Raw genomic sequence first — 12,244 nt, forward strand, 5'->3', positions numbered from 1 at the left:
TAAAACTAAAAACAAACTAAAAACTACTTTCAAAAACATTCAGCTTTGATATTAATGAGTTTTTTGGGTTCATTGAGAACATGGTTGTTGTTCAATAATGAAATTATTCCTCAAAAATACAACTTGCCTAATAATTCTGCACTCCCTGTAGTAATAAGGTTGAAAATGACAGTACTTAAACGGTGAACGCATTAAAAACAGTAGACATACCTGCAAAGAGCATGCGTCCAGTGAGCATCTCAACCAGTATGCAGCCCGCAGCCCACATGTCTATGGCCTTGGTATAATTGTTGGGTGACAGCAGCAGACGTGGGGAGCAATACCATTTAGTTACCAAACCTTCCGACAGATAGCCCTGGATAAGGAAAGCAGAGGGATAAAATTGTTGAAAGTGAGAAATACAGAAAATGAAAGCTCTGAGAATCTTAAGTTATTTTTATATACGACGGGCATGCATCAGATTGGACTGTTAGCAGGCTGCATGTACTTGAATACGTATAAAGTTTGCTGGTAGTTGTTTGTCTTTAAAATGGATTGCCCTGAATTTCCACCGAAGCAACAACATAAGTCCTCATTAGTGCTGCTCTGACAGGATTCAGAGGACTCTATCTAATTCTCTAAAAAATCCTCTTTGTGAATAATGATGTTATGCACAGAGATACGCCAGTCACCACAGAGATAAGTCCGCATATTCCCTGATGTAGAGATAATGAGATGTTTCTGCCTGTTGCTATCATTAACACTTTCCCCACCTCTTGTATATCACCCCACCTCTCACTCTCCAGCCTTGTAAAATCTCAAAATACCTTCACTTACTACATCATATTTCTATTCCCCTTGTAGTTCTCCTGAGCCAAATTTCGCTGCCCCGGGCTCTTAAACTTCTTCACAGCCCAGCTTGAAAAGAGAGCAGACTGCACGAGAAAATGCGGTTATATTTCCCCTCACACATTTTTAGATTTCTTGGCAGGAAAAGGCAGATGTAGTCTTCACTGCTTTTCCACTCAGCTGCTGTGAATTGTTTTATAATGACTGACATCACTCACATAAACTTTTCATTGTGCTGGGACGCTATTCTGTTGCCCATCTCTCAGGCTAATTTGAATTTGATGATTAACTGGCAAAGATCAGAAATAGATAGAAAATGAACCCCACAATGGCTCATGGCATACATGTCTAATCTGCCTCTTAGCACTATTCTCTTATCATTTCTGCCTCTCTAGCCCTCATTTTTTTATCCTCGTTGCTCTTCTTCCCTTCTATCCTCCGCTCTCCTAAAGTAATTTTCTATTCTCCTTTTCACCAGTCTCCTATCTTCTTATCTATTTTTTGGGGGGAAAGAGTTACTTTATTTAAGCCAATAAAATACAGACAGCTTGAATTGTTTCCTCATTCAGATAAGCTATCACACTTGAAATGAATACCAGAGACTGCTCTTCATGTCAGTAAATCATCTGGGGGTACTATGCCAAAAAAGGGCTGGCCTGCTTTCTCACGCTTTTGATGCGTCCCAAAGCTGCTTCATATTTTCGACAGCTTGAAAATAAGTGCCTTCTCGATAGGAAAAAGAAAAAGGGTAATTTTTCTTGATCAGCAGGTTATGAGTATGACTCAGAGTCTTCTTCACTGTGGGCCACCCACACCAAGATTCCCACTTAGACATCGCTGTGCGCGGTGTGCCTGGCCGAAGTAGGTTTTCTTTGCATGTCAAAACGACTGTACGACTCTTTTTTTTAAAAAGTTAGACTACTCCTACGTGCATTGAATGTAACTGCTAAGTCACTGCCTGTTCTCTTCTTTGTGGCAGGAGACAGTGCAAAAAATGATGCTGACTACTCAGTGACCTTATCTTCTATCTGTCTGGCCCTCTGTTGCCTTTTCATATCTGAGCTCTTGTTTACGCTCCCTGGTGAGAGTTTGATAGATGTTTCAAAAGTACCAAAGTACATTTCTTTCAGGGCCAACCCAAGCCTGGACACAGTTTTTAAGGGAAAAGCAAATTTAGGCCTCAGTTTTATAAAGCAATGCATAGATGTGGTCACATATGTCATTTGTAGCTGTGTTTGCTTTGTTTCCAAAACTATCCCCACTTCTGTTTTAGTGTTTTTGCTACTCTTTAAGATTACGGGGTGATTTCCCCCATCTTTGCTTCCTCTTTGTCCCCATTGACCTTCTTCCTCCTGCTTTTTCCTCACACTTTCTTTATCATTCGTTCATCCCAACCTCCCACCTCAGTATTTCTCTGCGTCATCATTAGCTGCGCCTGTTCCCCTTCCCTTCCTCTTTTCTTCACACTTATTCTCTTTCTTCTAGCCTTCAGTGCATCTCACCAAGCTTCCTTTACCTCCTTTCTCATCTGTTTCTTCCCTCCTTCTCTTCTCTCCAGGTACTTTTAAACACTCTGTCCTTATCCAACTGTCTTCCCCCTTCCTCTGCTCTGACCTTCATCCAGGTAATGAATAATTTCTGGGCAGATCCAGCACTGCCTCAGCAGGTGGCATTCACACATACACATTCACAGAAGCACCAAGATCTTACCGGTGTAGACTGTAAATAACATCACAAATAATGTTGTTTTCCCCCTCTGTTTTCTGCCTCTCTCCTCTCAGCCCTTCTGTCATCTCTCTCTGCCTGAGTAAATGTTTGCTCTGTGTAGTCAGAAACACACTTCCAGACAGCTCTTCAAACAACCTAATTTCAATGCCTGGACTGAGATACAGTACAAGTATTAAAAGGTATGGCTAATGCAGAGAAGAAGTCTGTCTGATCATTGAGTAGGAAGAATTACACATCACAACTTTCTTTAAAAAAAAAACATGATATAAAATCTTCATAAGTTCTTCTGTGATACTAAAGCATTAACCAGTCTTATTTAAAGTTAACAGCATTTGTGAATTTCCGTCACAGCTGAGGTTAATGCGGCCTACGCCCATTAACAGAAAATGCCTGAAAAGGCACTTTTGGTTTGCATTATTGAATAAGAGCAACAGAGAGAGAATGCTATTGTATTCACTGAAAGCATCTGCTTCGGTATCAAAACTGCATCACAAATAGCCCAAATAGCATCAGACGTTATCCATCCATAATAATTTGAGAAATCCTTTGCAGCATTATCTAACTTATGAATGAGATTATTATTCTTTTCTTGAATATTTTGCAAAAATCTTTAGACGTTTTTAATTTGTGTGAGCTATCATGTGAAGATTGGTCCATGTTGTTGTCAAAACCATTTAAAGCATATTTATAGAGCTTAAGTGCAACACAGATGCAGCACTTTGTGAACATACTGGATTCTGCCTAGATAAACATTCATGGGGGTAATAACCAACCACCTTGAAGATGAAGGATGTGATGTGGGTAGAATACAGAAGACACCCCCCTGATGCAGTACAAGGAAGAGTATTAAGTGCTTGGTCATGTAGCCAAACAGAGGGACAGAATGTCCACTGGTTCCTAAGACTATTTTGCTACTATAATAAAGCCTATTTTTTTTTGGCATTGACAGTCTGCATGCCATTGTTCTGTTTTTATCTTTTTCCTTTTTCTTTTGTATTGCTGTATTTTACTTCATTTTCAATTATAGGATTCTTTTTCTACAACAAATACTAATCTTTTGCTTTATAAGGTAGAATTTAAAACCTTGAAAACAACATCCAAAGAGTATTAGCTTTGATTCGTATTAGCAGTCAGTTATTCTCAGCAAATCAATGGTCTGATACAATAATATCAGTCATGATACGCAGGACAAGAAACAGTCATGTGAAAAAGAAGAGACACCCTGTTTCAGTGCTGAGGACAATAAACATAATTCAGAATATTGTCTGTAGTCTATATTATTAAAATACAAACTCAGATGTTAAACAACAAAACATATTACACCATGTCATTATTTATTAAAAACTAAAGCCAAGCCAAATATAGAAGCAGTGTGTGAAAAACTAATTACACCCCATCATTCGGTGGTTTGAGGAAGCACCTTTGGCAGCAATAACTTGAAGTAAGCATTTTCTGTCTGACTTTATGAGTTTTTCACATTGTTGTGGAGGATTCCACTCAAATTTGAAATATTGCTTCAGTTTATTGAGGTTTGTGGGCATTTGTACAGTTCTCTTAAAGTCACACTACAGCATTTCAGTCAGGTTGGGGCCTGGACTTTGACTGGGCCATTTGATTCTTGTCATTGTGACTCATTCTAATGTAGACTTGGTGGTTTGTCTGAGATCATAGCCTTGCTGCATGACCCAGTTTCAGCCAGGCTTTACATGACGAACAGATGACCTCGCATTTGACTCTAGAAAACTTTGGCAAACAGAGGATGTCACGACTGACTCAATAACTGTAAGGTGCCCACTTCCTGTGGCTGCAGAACAAGCCCAAATCATCATCCCTCCACCACCATGCTTGACAGTTGGTATGAAGTGTATGCGCTGATATGCTGTGTTTGGTTTTCTCCAAGAATCTGCTGCATATTATAGCCACGCATTTCCACCTTCGTCTCATCTGTCCAAAGGAAATTTTCCAGTAGTCTTGTAATGTGGTGAGATGCAGCTTTTCAAATCTAAGCCATGCTGCCCTGGTTTTTTTTTTTTTTTAGAGAGAAGAGACTTTCTCTTGTCTCCTAGCAACCCTTCCAAACAAGCCATACTTGTTCAGCTTTTTTCTAATTGTATTTCCATGAACTTTAACATTTAACATGCTAACTGAACTCTATAGAGTCTGAGATATAGCTGGTGGATTTCTTTTGCTTTTTTTTTTGCAGGGTCTCTGAGCAATACACAGTTTGACCTTGGGGGGAATCTTCTGTGACGTGCATTCCTGGGAAGACTGGCAACAGACTTGAATGTTTTCCACTTGTGAATAATCTTTCTCGCTGTAAAATCACGAGCTTCAAATTGTTTAGAAATGGATTTCTAACAGCAGCAACAGTTACTTGTCTGAGATCATTGCTGATGTCTTTGCATTGTGTTAACAGGCAGTCGAATGCTGCAGACCAGCAAAATGACAAAACCTCTGCTTTATAAATGTGCTCAGTTAATCGGGTCGATTTGATTAGCAGCACCTGTCTGTTACTTACTCTCTTAATTCCTATGGAAGTTGGTGGGTGTTGGAAGAGAAAGGTTGAATATGTGTTTTTCCACACACTGCTTCTGCATTTAGGCTTAATATTTGTTAAATAAATAATGAGATGTGACATGTAATATGTCTAAGGTTCCATTTATCTAATTGCAAGACCTGATAAGGACAAAAAAAAATTTAAATTGTATCTTGATAATAAAAAAAATCTTAGAACCAAAAGCGAGTGTACTTCACATTCACATGACTGTGTGAGTGGTGTTGGAAAACACTTTTTCAGTACTGAAATAGTGTTTTGGAGAAATGTGTTTGAAAAACTGTAGCCTCTGACTTTTTCTTGCCCTTGTCTGACGTCTCCGCTTTGAGCTTTTCTCCACGTTCTTTCTTTTTCTCCCTGCCTCTGCTTTCATACTTTTTTACAAAGCTTTTTAGCTCTTTCGCTCAGCCTTCCCCGGTTTAAAATTTCTCACTCTTGCTTCTCATCTGTTCTTTCTCTCCCTTCTCTTCTTCCCTTCCACCCCCCCTCTCCGAATGCACCCCTGTGTCTGCACCCAGCTGATCCCCAGTCCCGTGCTCTGAGCTGACAAAGATCGCCTTTCACAAGAGCTCCTCTTCACAAGCACAAACCCAAACCCCCCCCACACACAAACATATAAGCTTGCACACACATTCAGTCCCGCTAGTGTTACAGTGTGGCTTTGGGCTCTTTGCACACAATAAAGCTGAACAAGAGAGCAGTAAATCTTCACACTAATCTTTCAGAAGTCTTTATATGCCATTGCCAGACTATCCACAGAGTTTAATTAGTGAAAAACTTGATATCAGCTCTGGGAAGAAGACATAAATAGCTGGGTTCGGGGTGAAGGGGAAGCTTCTTGTGAAAAACGCAGGTTGGCAATATCAAACAGGGAGATGTGTAATCAGAGAATATATGAAACAAACATTAGCTTGCACTGCAATGCGTAAGGAGAGATACATCAGTTACACACTTCTCAAAATTGGAGATTATGAAATTCTGGCTGCTTGGTCCACAGGTGCACTTTACATACGCAGGATCAGACTATTGATAAGCATCCAGTTGTAAAATAAAATGGAAACCTGATAGATTCCTCATTGCAAATTGAAATATAGAAAGAATTTTCTTTGAAAGGATTCTTTTACAGCACTACACTATTTATTGTGTGTGATCAGCTGCCTGATAACCACATAGGGTTTGAGGAATTGGTGTCTCTTCCCTAATAACAACTCTACCATAATGAGATGGAGCAGAGATAATGTTTGATATTACAATGTGCTGCCTAGATGTAGCCATCAGCAGTTGAATGGCAAACGGTGCTTCAGAGAAATGAGAAGAGAGGAAAAGAAATCCCCCGCAAGTTGGCTGAAATGTTTGGTATGATTAGTTTTTGTAGAACAAGCTGCACAAAGTATTTCATTTTTTATTTTTTTTTATTTTGATTTCAAAATCAATGTGGCCAACAGAGCCCTTCGTGGTTGATCAGGGATTTAAAGATTTATATAAAAAAATGAAAAGGCATTAATTAGCTCCCAGTCAAAATAGATCTTGGCACTCTGGCTTTATTTACATGCCCTACAAAAACATTAAGTGAGAATAATTGGGATACATCTGGGAATGTTTGTGCACATATCACAATCTCTTCTTTGGTCATCAGACCAGTATTTTCTTATAGACATGCACTTAAATAAAGACTACAAAAACTACAGTACTGTGCAAAAAGCTTGAGCACTTCTTATTTCATCATCCATCCATCGAGTTCTGGGTCACAGGAGGGCTGGAGCATATCCCAGCTGTCATAAGGCAAGAGGACATGATCAATCAAATTTGAAAATTTTGTTTCTAATCGTTGTCAATGATGTATGGAGGAGGTCCGGATAGAGGTACAACAATACGTCAAAACTGATGGAATTATGAACGCAGAAAGTACAGTCAGACTTTGATCCACCATTCAATACCATCTTGAAAGCATCTGCTTGGCAGCAGCTTCATTTTTCAGTGTGACAGTGATTCCAAACACAATGCCAGTCCAGTAAAAACATGCCCTGATAGAACTACACACTGAAACACTATCATAGATTGGCCTCACCAGAGCCTGGATCTCAACATTATTGGATCAGTGTGTGATCATCTTGACAGAGGACGGAACAAAAGGCAGCTCACATCCAAAGAAGAACTTAAGGAAGCCTGGAGAACTATTTCTGAAGACTACCTGAAGAAATGACAATAAAATTTGCCTTGGAGAGTTCAGGCTGTGTTGGAGGATGAAGCTGGTAACACTAAATATTGACATTCAAACTTCTTAGAATTGTACAAACTCGTGTTTTAATAAATCGATGCACCAATCTCCAGTTTTCCTTGCAAAATATAAAGAAATGAGGGTTGGCTCAAGACTTTTGCACAGTACTGCTGTAATATGACTCATCCATTTACCAATTTGAAAAGACACTGTAGGCCATTTGGAAAACTTTTTTGAGCGAGCTATCCATGCAATGAGCTGCCACCTTGTCAGCATGAGTCTCCCTGCAGATCATGCACTTCTGTGTGTGTTTGTGTGCCTGTGTGTGCGTGGGTCCTTCAGTGGTCCTTGTGCGTCTTCACGCTTACCTTATGAGAATAATGAGGGTCGACTATTCTGGCCAGCCCGAAGTCTCCGATCTTGAGCAGCAGTTGGTCCGTGTTGATAAATGTGTTGGCTGGCTTCAGGTCTCTGTGCAGGACGTTGGCAGAGTGGATAAACTTCAGTCCCCTCAGCAGCTGGTAGAACAGCAGAGTAGCATGACCTGCTCAAGGGCAAAAATCAAATCAGCACATCACGATGTACCCCAATGTCCATATGCAATGTATAAGCACATATTTTCTTCTTTAAAAAACATCTATTATCATGTCTGGATATAGGCAATAGTAAAAAATAAATACGTATCCCTCTGGCCTGTATTTCTGTTTATCCATCTTGACTGTTTTGATGTGAGGTTTCTGCCTTGCCAAATTGTTATAAAAAAAACCCTGCTTTGTTTATAACTTTGTGGTGATTTGCTGGGCAAGTTTTCTGTATTCTTCCTTTTATTTACCTGTATGTAGCGGCCCTTGCTCCAGCAGTCGAGCCAGATCAGTCTCCATGCACTCCTGGACAATGTAGAGGGCGCTGAGCTGGGTTGGATCTCGGGGCAAGGGCCGTCCATATGGAGCTAAAACCTCGTGGACTCTCACCACATTTTCATGGTGCAGCCGTCGGGTGATCTTTACCTCCCGCAGGGCATGTTTCACCGTCACGGCGTCTCGCATCACCAGCTTTTTAATTGCTACACGCTTTCCAGTCCGCTGGTCCACAGCAGACAGGACCAAGCCTGTGACACCTGTACCGAGAGGTCGAGGGTCAACAAAGTGACCACCAAGGTCGAAGCCATGGAGAAAGTGCGGTGTGTCCTGTGTGGCCATCGCTGCTCACTCTGGAGGTAACAGGGATGTATGATTCTAGGTACCAGACGGTAGATTTAATCTCTTGATTAGCAATGATTGTTTCACTCTTTTATGCACACGTTACATCTTGCTGGTGAGTGGAGACCTGAATTTTATTTACTTAGCTGCTGCATTTAGATACATGTAGATAGATGTTTCCTTGTAGACAAAAGCACAATGCAGGACTATTCCTACGGAAAATGGTGACAATTCAAGAGACCAACCAAAACTTTAAAAGGGATTATTAAGAAATACTTGTGCTGAATTTCAGAGCTATTCTTAGTATTGCAAGAAAAGAAATGATCTCCATGGGATCTAAAGAATAAGATTTTGTGCGTCATTTGACCTCTTCATTTAGTCCAGTGTGGAGCAATTCAAGTTGTACTTCACCATCTGTTGCCTGTGTGTCCCAAACTAAGGACAAAGAAGATGAACTCTGATGCCTTTGAGAAAAGGTGCAACTGAGCAAAACCTCAAACCCAGTACAGATAAAAATATGCAAAACTGTAATGTTCGGCTTTAGTCAGTGATCACACAGGGACACTTTTAACATGCTGGTAAAGCCTCTACAGTGGATGTTTAAAAATAACTTATTTTTTTCCTCCAGCATCTTCCTCTTGACTCTTGATGGTGATGATGTCTGTCTCTCCCTCACAGATGTTTTATTTTAGAGCTGAAGTCTGCTGCAGGGGTGTACTTCTAATCTCTGCCTGTATCTTCATGCACAGATAGTCAGAATATCAGGGAGCCTTATTAATACTACTCAGGGCATGGGGTATCCATAGAAACAACCCTCCGTGTGGCTGATTCTTGACTTGATGTATCATGGGACAGCAGCAGCAGCAGCAGGCGGATGGTCGGCTCTGCACTCTTCTCTGTTTATGCACGCTCCGCTGTTTGTTACAAGTCATCAAGCAGCCTTTGATGGTGAGGCAAGGAAAAAAAAAGGGAGGAGCAGTCATGTGTTTTATATTCAATAAGACTCTGTTGGCTCCTCCTCTTCTTCCATGATACCAGTGAGTGCCTCTCTCAGGCACGCGAGTTCATTCAAAGGGAGCTCCACACCTGGGTGCCAGCCAAATCCTAGAACTGTGGTATCCGCTCAGTATGCATATGTGTACATGTGCTTGGGTGTAATCCCTCAGAAATCTGCTTCCTGTTGCCTTTTCCTGAATGTAGGGATTTCAGCAGCATCAGCATCAAGGCCAGTATAGGAAGACACCACCATTAGCTGCGTCGCTCAGCACATCTGCTGCTCCTGCTGCTGGGGAGGGAAAGAGGAAACGGGGTGAGAGCTTGGAGACGAGGAAGATAACAAGGAAAGTTAGACGGCAGCAGAGCCCGGGTGTTAACGGGGTCTGTTGCGGCAGAGTTACCATTACATAACACCAAATGGCAGTGTAACCTAATCTATGCAAGCAACTTTGAGTGCATAGAGAGAGGATGATCAATTTCATGGTGCTTTAATATGCGCTATATGAAACTGTTATCACATCAAAGCAAAAAGTCTATTTGACAGGGTGGACTAGATTGACATGATTGCAGTTTCTTGTTCATCCTTTCAGTTTTTGATCTGCTTTAGACAATTTTAGTTCCAATTTCTAACCCAGGAAGGTCACATAGAGGTAGCAAACAAAAGAATTGACTTTGTCCTTCTCTTCAGCCCCGGAGGTGAAGTCATCAATCCATAAAACAAATCTCTGTGCTACCAGAAGCCTCGAGGCACGGTTGTGAATGAACTCTTCCCTCTTTTAGCTCTTTCTTACTTGAATTGGAGAGCATACACCCTGTAACTGAACTGGACTGCAGGTGCTTTTATCTCTCCCCCCCCCCATCCCCCATTTCCACAGCCTTTAAAATACTTACACACTCATGTTAAGCTCAGTCAGAGGCTGCAAGAGTGTAAGGTGAGAACAGAGAGACTAGAGAGGCAGCACTGACAGTGGGTCTGGGTGGGAGGTGCAGCACTGGGGTAACTTTATAAATAATGCATAACCACTAGAGATGTCGTTGGTGCTCTCTCTCTCTCACACACACACACAAACTGAGCATTTATTCTCTATATTTCTTCGGGTTATGCAACAGTGCTATATATTATGAATAACAATGCAGTGGCTTTATCCAGTCCAAAAAATGTTTATGTCAAAAACAATTGATTTAAATTCAGAGTGCATGCTTTTTAAAATAATATAATGTAGTTATTCATTCATATTTAAGAGGAGGGAAATAAAAGTCAATCTTGGCATGAGCCAATATGATGTTACTAAATTTGTAGGTGATAGCAGATATGAGCAAATAAGGGCACATCTGTCATACTCCTGGCTTTGTGCTGATGATTTTCTGTCCCAGAGGAACCTCTGTAGCTTTGTTTTCTACTCTTTCTTTTCCATCTCTCTCTCTCTCTCTCTCTCTCTCTCTCTCTCTCTCTCTCTCTGTCGCGCTCTCTTTTATACTCGGTTTACTTCCCAATAAGCGTAAAGGCAGTTTTAGCCCACTTTACATCATGGGAAACACTACATGTTCTTCCTCTGCGCATGCTGGCTTGATGCAGCTGCCTTTGTGTGTCTACACACACTCTAGAAACGCCCCTCTGACAGAACAAAAACAATGTAATGGAAGTGCATGTAATAAAACATAAAGCCCAGTTTATAAGGGGAAAAGTATTCCAAACATTAACAACCCTATGTCAGACACATATCTCAGATATCTTATCAGAGCATCTGTTCTGTGGCAAACGACAAGAGGAAGAAGAAAGAAATACACGCAAAGATAACACCAGGAACCATCCAGCACTCACCGGGGCATTACACAGCCGCAGCCTGCCGTCCAGAAACAAAGATCCGGGGAAACGATGCGAGCTCCGTGCAAGCAAAGAAAGTGAAACACGACCGCAGCTCTGCCTCTATGGTGTGTCGGGGAGATTCAGTTGATAGAGAGGGGAACAGTCGGTGCGGGTCGGCACCGGGGCTGGGGGGAGATGAGATAAGCCGGAGGCTGCTACAGAGCCGGTTATTGTGAGCGACTGTCCGCTCTCTGTCAGCGCTTCAGAGCGATGATCTGAGTGAGGGGGCGGAGAGGAAGCGATCACCCCGATTCAGGTGCATCCAGCAGACCCGAGTGGCCTCGTAGGCTCTCACACACACTGCACCACACATGATTAAGTACTAATCTCTCTCCCTCTCCCTCCTCACTTTCACATCTCTCCCTCATATCTCCGTGACTCCCGGCAGCATCTCCCAGACCTTAGTTTCCACGAGTGTCACAGTTACTGGTCTCCAAACCCGCTGAAGGATAAACAAAGGGAAAATTATAATTCAGACCCCATCTTTCTCATCCCTTCGCCCCTCCATCTCACTCCAGTTTCGTTATTATAGCTTGATGATTACCACGGCCATCTATCATCCTGACAGGCACAACATCTGTGGGTCTGAGATCCCCCAAGACAGGAAGCCAGAGAGGAGCCTTTGTTGACTGTGGGTTCTGCAGAACATCTACCTGGTGGGGAGCTGGTGATGAGAGTGAAAATGAAAAACATGAGCATGGCATTGGCTAGTGTTTAAAAGAGGAACAGAAGAAAATGGCTGCTGATGAGCTAAAGTGTTCCAGTTTTATTATATAAATTATGATGAAATTAGTCTATTTCACAAGCCATTTGAGCCATGCTGTTGTTGCTAAAAAACTGAGGGGAAAAACAGT

At 41.6% G+C, this 12,244-nt stretch overlaps 1 protein-coding gene across 3 annotated transcripts in view; it reads right to left on the reverse strand.

The window, feature by feature from the left end:
* Positions 1-11,735, reverse strand: part of mapk4 (mitogen-activated protein kinase 4) — a 24,379-nt gene extending 12,644 nt beyond the window's left edge. For all 3 annotated transcript variants that reach the window (XM_013914608.1, XM_005722005.2, XM_013914607.1), the window contains exons 1-4: positions 11,346-11,735; positions 8,161-9,809; positions 7,697-7,872; positions 211-355 (exon numbers count right to left, since the gene is read on the reverse strand). In XM_013914608.1, the coding sequence (XP_013770062.1) occupies positions 211-355; positions 7,697-7,872; positions 8,161-8,527 (688 nt within the window). In that variant the 5' untranslated portion in view covers positions 8,528-9,809; positions 11,346-11,735. The remainder of the gene's footprint in view (positions 1-210; positions 356-7,696; positions 7,873-8,160; positions 9,810-11,345) is intronic.
* Positions 11,736-12,244: the final 509 nt, after the last annotated feature.

The sequence above is a fragment of the Pundamilia nyererei genome, unplaced genomic scaffold (genome assembly GCF_000239375.1).
Source record: "Pundamilia nyererei isolate P.nyererei 1_Seehausen unplaced genomic scaffold, PunNye1.0 scaffold00006, whole genome shotgun sequence".
Classification (NCBI taxonomy): domain Eukaryota; kingdom Metazoa; phylum Chordata; class Actinopteri; order Cichliformes; family Cichlidae; genus Pundamilia; species Pundamilia nyererei.